General features: G+C 54.1%; 1 protein-coding gene across 1 annotated transcript in view; it reads right to left on the bottom strand.

The window, feature by feature from the left end:
- Nucleotides 1-6,281: 6,281 nt before the first annotated feature.
- The window catches only part of SRGAP3 (SLIT-ROBO Rho GTPase activating protein 3), a 103,298-nt gene continuing 101,832 nt past the window's right edge, over nt 6,282-7,747 (bottom strand). The window contains exon 22 of the mRNA XM_035546670.2: nt 6,282-6,952. Within this exon, the coding sequence (XP_035402563.1) occupies nt 6,536-6,952 (417 nt within the window). The 3' untranslated portion in view covers nt 6,282-6,535. The remainder of the gene's footprint in view (nt 6,953-7,747) is intronic.

The following is a 7,747-nucleotide window of genomic DNA, read 5'->3' as shown; positions in this document are numbered from 1 at the left end:
GGGGGCTCTGGGCTCAACAGGGGGCTCCGGGCTCGGCGGGGGGCTCCGGGCTCAACAGGGGGCTCCGGGCTCAACAGGGGGCTCTGGGCTCAACAGGGGGCTCCGGGCTCGGCGGGGGGCTCCGGGCTCGGCGGGGGGCTCCGGGCTCAGCAGGGGGCTCTGGGCTCAACAGGGGGCTCCGGGCTCGGCGGGGGGCTCCGGGCTCAACAGGGGGCTCCGGCCTCGGCGGGGGGCTCCGGCCTCGGCGGGGGCTCCGGGCTCGGCGGGGGGCTCTGGGCTCAGCAGGGGGCTCTGGGCTCAACGGGGGGCTCCGGGCTCGGCGGGGGGCTCCGGGCTCGGCGGGGGGCTGCACATCGGCACCCGGGGGAGCCAGGCACAGGCAGCGCTGGCACCGGCGGTGCCCGAGCTCACCAAAACAAGGATTTGGGGCACGGAGCGCTGATGAAGTGACCGCCTCGACGGCGGAAACACGGCGGTGGGACGGGCGGCCCGCATGGCCTCAGCTGTACGCGTGCTGAGGGCGGCGGCAGCCCCACGGCCAGCGGCCCACCGACCACCGGCCCCTCACGGAGCTCTGGGTGCCCACCCGGCGCCAGCGAGCCCAGCGGCTGGAGGGGCTCGGGAGCACGTACCGCCGTCCCCCTCTGCCCCTCCGGGGATAATTAGTGCACGCATAATCGGCTTTCAGAAGGAAAGCAAGCCTACTCTGTCAGTGCTTCCCTGCCAAAGCAATTCTCTCCATTTCAAGAGAAATACTAATCTCATACTCCTACACAAGCGAGTGCTAATGCGCTAAACTGCTTAGAGGTGCTTACAGAGTGAAGTGTTTGGGGAAAATGTAGGAGCAGCGACAGGCAATCTAGTCATGATCCCCCCAAAATACATCAGGTGGGAGCAAGGGGAGGCACGGTTGACGCTGAGGATGCAGCAGGGGAGCGCTGCGCGGATGCCGCCATGCACAAAGCCTGCTCACATGGGCAGGGGCAAACGTGTCCCTGACAGGGCTCTGAGCCCAGCACAACAGCACAGCCCTACTCAACTTCATGGTTTGGGACAGGGAACCAGAAAGTGCTCCTTGTGTGTCCCACCTTTGCTTCTCTGCAGCCCGGGTCTCCTCACCCAGGATGCTGTGCCCTGATGGGGACAGTGGCTTGGCCCTGCGCTCCCATGGGACAGGCACAAGGGACATCCCCATCCCCACGTGGGCCGTGCAGGATGCTTTTGAGCATTTACAGGCCACCTAAATATCACCTTCCTCCCCCAAACTTAGAGACTCACCATGTCTTTCAGAATGTATTCAGTGTTTCCATCGGCAGTACAACGGCTTGACTTCAAATCTGGGTTAGGACTGAGGAGGTGACACTCAATGCCGGTGATGAAAACCTCGCCTGGAGGCGAGGAAAGCCCAGCACCAGCAAAACGAGCACTGGCGTTTTTGCCCAGCTGCTCCGGAGCTCATCCCACAGTGCCCACACAAGGGTGGGGAGAAGCCCCCTGCACTGGGGGACGCACCTGGCCCCCAGTCACCCCAGGGGCTGGAGGGGCTTTGGCTGCATTTGAGAGAGAAAAAGCACATCAAAAGCATGACGAGAGCTTGGCCCCTCTGAGAAGCCCTATAGCATCCGCTTGGTTTCAGCCAAGGAGGTCCACGATGGAGCTCAGAGCAAGGTCAGGAGGGGAAGGGGCTGCCCGTGCCTGCCAGCCCCCCCCAAGACACGGCCCTGCGCGTGGGTCTGGCCATGCTGCTACTGGGCGCCCAGAGCTCCGGTGATGGCACGAATGGCTTCGCAGCCCCTGCTCACTGCCCACGGGCACTGACCATCGTGGCGTAACCGCAGCATTTACTGCAGCACACACACGCACACAAACTTAAGAGTTAAGCTGACCTGGCAGGAAGAGATATAAAGATAATATATAAATACACATCTCAGAGGTGCCTTCACCCTGGAAACAGCTACTTTTTTTAGCAGTTTAACTGGCCAGCGCGAGAAGCAGCAGGGGGAATCCCTGCACTCCTTTTGCTGCCAGAACGGCCTCAGCGCTCGGGGAGAAGTCAGCGTCTGGTCCCAGCGCTCAGAGGCTGCTCAGGCCTCAAGCTTGAGCAGGACACGTTCTGCTGCACCATGCTCTGCACATGTTCTTTAGCCTAAACTGCCATAGGTTCAGCGCCTTTTAATTAACAGGTTTATTTCGTTGATCTTTCTCCATTTCTTTCCTTTCCCATCCCAGCCACACGAGCGTGGCAGGTTTCGAGCCAGCCCACACCAGCTCCGGGTCTCAGGGGGCGTGTGGCGGTGCTGGGGGGGGGGGGGGGGGGGCTGGAGGTGCACACCCAGGGCTGAGCTCGGCCTCACGGCATCCCCGGGGCCTCCCCTTCTTTCACCCCAATTCCTGCAGGGAACATCAAGGCAAAGATTGGGTCAAGTAACAGAGGGAGTGTGCCCATTTGGTGGTTTTTGTTTTTTTTTCAGAAATGCACTTTAAATAAAGAAGAAATGAGAGCTCAGGAATGCAGGGTACATCTATAATGGTGTAAATCAGCACAGGTCCTCCCACATCCATGGAAATGTGCGAATTTACACCCACATAGAGTTTGTGGTGTGTTTTTTTTTTTAATTGGCCTACATCTTCTTCACTGTGTATTTTCACCATATGTCCAGAGCTGAAAGGAAAGCGTTCATCTGTGCTCTCAGCGGTTCATCTAAACAAGCACCCCACCGTCAGGTAAGTCACTGTCACCGACAGCGGGCCTGTCTGCAGGACGGGCAGGGGAAGCAGCCGGGAGGCCACGGGGTCCCTGCCCAGCCCCGAGGCCCAGCTCCTGGCACGGGGTCGGGGAGGAGACGCAGAGCTTGGCAGAGCCACCGGCACCAGGCAGGGACACGCCAAGGAGGGACAGGGACACGGCGCCAGCCACACGCGGCTTCTCGGGACGGCAGCGAGGCGGTGAACACTCTGAAACCACAACGGGTGTTTTTGAGAAAAGTTAAGCAGTTTTATTCAACAGGATGAGTCCACATCCGACCAGTGGCTCCATCTACATGGCATCATCAGCATACAGGACAGAGGACCCAATCAGACACTCTAGCTGAACGGCATCTCACCATACGTTACAGAGACAACACCCACGGGGAGGACGACGACCGTTAGGAAGGGCAGCCAACCAGCAGGGTCCTAAGGTTTCCTGGCACAACCAAAAAACCCCTCAGACTACGCAACCCAGCCACTCAGAAGCAGATCAGACTCGGGACACCTAGTGCCGCACCGTGAAAACCACAACACTGCTAGTTAAATAACACAGCCCAGGATTTACAGAAGTGATCTGTCGGGTGTACTTCAGCCTAAGGAAGGAAAGCGCACTGCCGTCACCGCCCGGGGACCGACGTGCTCGCACTCCTCGCCAAAGCCAGCGCAGAGAAGAGAGGGGCCGGGGCACAACGGCCCTGCAGCGGCACTGCCGGGCCCGGGCACCTGGGCCGAGCACGGAGCTGCCTCGGGAGCAGCTCGGCGGGGGCAGCCGCGGTCCCGGGCGACCCGCAGGGACCCCCGGGAGGGTGGCACCGGCTCTGCACAGCAGAGAAACAACCCCGTGGAGCTGCCCTCCTCTTCCTCCTCGGGGCTTGCCCGGCGTCCCCTAACCGCTGCTAGGCTGCAAATTTTCACAGCTTGAGTGAACAGCTCTAGGAACTCTTAAAGCCTACAGTCTTTGAGCCTTTAAAGAGGTATCAAGGATCAGGATAAAGTCACTCATAAAACGTGAGTGGGTTCCAGTTATGATACTCCTACAATGTGTTTAAATTTTGTGCCAAGTTACAGAAAAATACATTTTTCCCCCTTAAATTTACAGTAGTTAAAACTACAATTGGAATACCGTATTAAAAAGGGGTAGTTTATTCTTCAACAAAATGTCTTGGTTTTTCTTTTCTTTAAAAAAAATTTAAAAGGATTTTAAAAGCAATCACCCACAGCACAACGTAACTGTACAAAGGAAATCATGATGTGTACAGCTCCAAGTACATTAATTCCAAGTATTTGTTCTGGTGCTCAAAAAGGCACTTAAAGATAAGAAAACAATTGTATTAAAAACCCACAACAAAACAAAACAAAGGAAAACAAAAGGCAATAATTTAATAGAAAAACACTGGAATTTGTACCGTATCTTTAAAAGAAGGGAAAAAAGAAAAAACAATAAACATGGTTTTGCTGTCAAGTCGTATTTGAAAGTATATAAAAAAAACAGACGACTGGCAAAGTGAATGTTCTCCAAGAACTAAATGGAAAAAAAAAAGAAGTTACTGGCAACGAATACACAACTCTCGTGCCAAGTGGGTTTCTTCCCTCCCCTAAGAGCCCATTTGCTGGTTCATTGCTAGAACAGACTGTGTGAACATCTGCTGCCCATAATGACAGAGGCGTTGACCTCGGGGTTAGTCTAAGTTTAGGAAAGGGGGGGAAAAACTATGAAGAAAAATAAACATCAATATGAACTAATTGTGGTAATTACAAATGTCAACTATGTTAATAGACAAGTACGTAAACACCATTTCCCCTTATAGCATTATACTGAGGAACAATGACAGAACCACTACATACAGTACTTTTTCCCCCACACTGTACACTGAAAGGTTAGGTTTCTGTTTTTTTATTTCTTTAACATTACTTTTTACATTGATCTATCTACTAAGTGCAAAGATTTGGTGAGTGGCATTGGCTTTCATCTAATCTTACCCTATATTTTGTACAGCTTACATTTTAACAGTTACTTTCCAGCATTGAAGCAAGTACAGCGATACATAAACGGACCGGACCAGGCGAGAGACAGCCGGAGAGGCAGGTGTGGCAGGGACACATGCTCGTGCACCGGACACGGAAAGCAGCAGCCCTCCTGCCCGGAGGGGCTGGCGCCGCGCGCCCGCACCGAGGGCGGCCGTGGCTGTGACAGCACAACCCAGCATCGGCCCACCGGCTCGGAGAGAGGAGAGGTTGACGGGAGAAAAAAAGCTGTGGACGGGGGAAGATGACCGCTAGATGAGGCAGGAGGGCTTGCTGAGGGACAGACAGAAGTCAGATACCGAGAGGAGGGGATGGACATGAAGGAGCTGTTAGCGCAGATTTCTGTGCAGCTGAGACTCACGATGGCCTGTTTCACGCTGGGGTTGTGTGTACTCACGTGGAAGGGACCAAATTAAAGCACAGGTCATTGCGTGGAAATCTGTACAAGAAGAAAAAAACTGCAGGAGAAGTACAGAGTGTCTTGATTTCAGCATTACAGAGAGACTTGGTTATCAGACAAAATACCATGCAATCCCCAGCTCTTTCTGCATTTTTTTTTCTCTGGGTTAAATGTTTAGAGGAAAAACAAAATGTAAATTATTTTGCATAAACTCAAACTGTTGTATTATATAGTACAGTACAGAAAGTGCAAAATATCACCCCATCAGATCGGTTACGCATCTGATATGGTCAAATATGGCTCATGCTTTTCATGCAAGAAGACGCAATCTGAATCAAGACCCTCATGTACTGCTGTGCAACTTTAAATAAAGGAACGTTACTGTACCAAAGCCTCCTTGCCTGTTTAGTCCCATTTGTTGAGATATTCATTAGTTTAAAAACAAAACCAAAAACAAAAGTGTATGGGGAAAGTGAAATGAAGCATCTCAGAACTGTATGTTACTCTGTTTATGCTTTACCACAGGTTTGTCACCAGTCCTTGTTCATTTTGAAGTCTTCGAGAACATTGCAGTTCAGAGGACCCCGCTCACCCCCCCAGCGCTGCGCTGTGACTGGGGCAGCAGCGATGCTCCTCGCCCTGCAGAGCATGGGGGGCGCCCGGTCCTGCCGGCCGGGCCGTCACGGTGCGCACAAAGGAGTCTCAGGACTCGGCTTGAGAAGACTCCCAGCCGGCCTGACGAACACTGCTGTCATTTATGTATTTTCAACTCTTCTCCATAGGCCAAGTAGTGAATAAAACCCATTGTATCTTCCTTTTTTTTTCTTTTTAAATGCCAAGAGTTGCAGAATATAACTCTCAGGATCAGCCTTGTATTGCTCGACACACGGTTGCAATGTATTTCCACGCACGCACACGCAAATAGCCTGGGGGGAAAAAAAACAAAGCAACAAAAAAAAAAAAAACACAACCCAGCATCTCTAGCGAGGATGTTTCAGAGCCAGTTTCTGAGGTAAATCTACTTTTTAAAAAAAAAGTCACCAAATTCTGTACACTTTTGTAATATATACTTCTACATATAATGCGTATTCTCCAGTGACAACATGTAGACCTGCCGTCTCCTTCTGCCGCAGGGCTGCAAGCTTGGGAAGAGTTTCCACACGGATGGGGGTGCGCGCGTACACACGTGCGCACACGCACACGTACCTAGGTATGTACCACCAGTCAGGCCGAGGCGATGCACTCGCTCCCCCCCGGGGAGTCTGCTCGGGAGCACGATGCTGACCCGCCCTTCGGCCGAGCGAGGCCGGGCGGAGGCGCCGTCCCCGCTCCCCCCGCCCCGCGGCGCTCCCCGCGCCCAGCCTACATGGTGCCCGATTTATCCGCCGAGCTGCTGGGAAAGAGCTTCTCGGTGGGGGTGACGGCGGGGCTGCCCACCCCCGAGCTGCTGCTGCTGCTGGAGCGGTGCTGCACCACCGGCCGCACCGGCCGCATGGGCGGGGGCCGCAGCTGCGCGCCGGCCAGCCGGGCCAACAGGGCCGGCTTGAACGTGGTCATCATCTCCGTGGTGGAGCTGCTGCTGCGCCGCATGGCGGCATCGGGGTCGCGGATCAGGATGGTGTGGAGGGGGCTGGCGGGCTCCGAGTTGGCGGCGCCCAGCGGGGGGTTCTTCATGGGCTCCAGCGTGTCCAGCACCACGTCGGGAGCCTGCTTGGCCGTGTTCTGCCGCTCCAGCTCCCGCAGCTCGTTCAGCGCTGTGCTCATGGTCTTCTCGATGTCCTGCGAACACCACCGAGAAAGGGAGGTCAGCATCGCGGCCCGCCCCGCAGAGATGCCCCTATCCTAGTGTCTGCGTGTCTGGGGGGTGGCTGGGGGGCTGACCAAAGATGGGGTCCCTCAGGCTGCTGGGCAAAGCAGGAGCTGGTGAAGTAGATACGGAGCCCAAAGTCTGGCAGCACAAAGGCACCCACTGACTCTGAAGTCAATGGCAGTTCGGTCACCAGCTCCAAAAGCGGCAACTCCTGCGTGCCATGACTGATGCTGTGCCACCAGCCCCGATATCCTGCCCACCGGTCCCTGCAGGAACCAGCCCCCCCCGAGTGGCACCTCCCAAACCACCGGGGCCGCGGTCCTGGGGCACAGCATCCCTGGGTTTGGCCAAAGAGATCTGCCAGAAAGGGAGCCCAGTTCAGTGAAAAATGTCAATTTAAAGCAAATTAGGTAAATTGCCTACAACTGTAGTGCTGATCTTTTCATTCAGAAATAAAGAGACCCTAATTTGCCTTCACCTATTTCAGCCTTAACTGAATTAAGGCAACCTTAACTCAGAGAGACCATCTGCAAAGTGATTGAAGTCAACTGAATCGATCATTTAAAAAGTAACTCTAGTTAACTCTGCTCACTGTCCTTGTGTAGACAAGTCCTTCATTTTTCTAACGTATACAGCATACTTGGTAAGCCTCAGGTAATGTTCAGTAGAAGGAAATTAATTATCAAGTTAGCTCCAATTAATTATATTAAACTGTGCAGAAAATGAGTGGAAATAAACTCCCAGAGCTAAGCCTTAGGACTACC

This window comes from Cygnus atratus, chromosome 10 (genome assembly GCF_013377495.2).
Source record: "Cygnus atratus isolate AKBS03 ecotype Queensland, Australia chromosome 10, CAtr_DNAZoo_HiC_assembly, whole genome shotgun sequence".
NCBI classification, from domain to species: Eukaryota; Metazoa; Chordata; class Aves; order Anseriformes; family Anatidae; genus Cygnus; species Cygnus atratus.
This window is presented reverse-complemented; position numbering and strand designations above follow the sequence as displayed.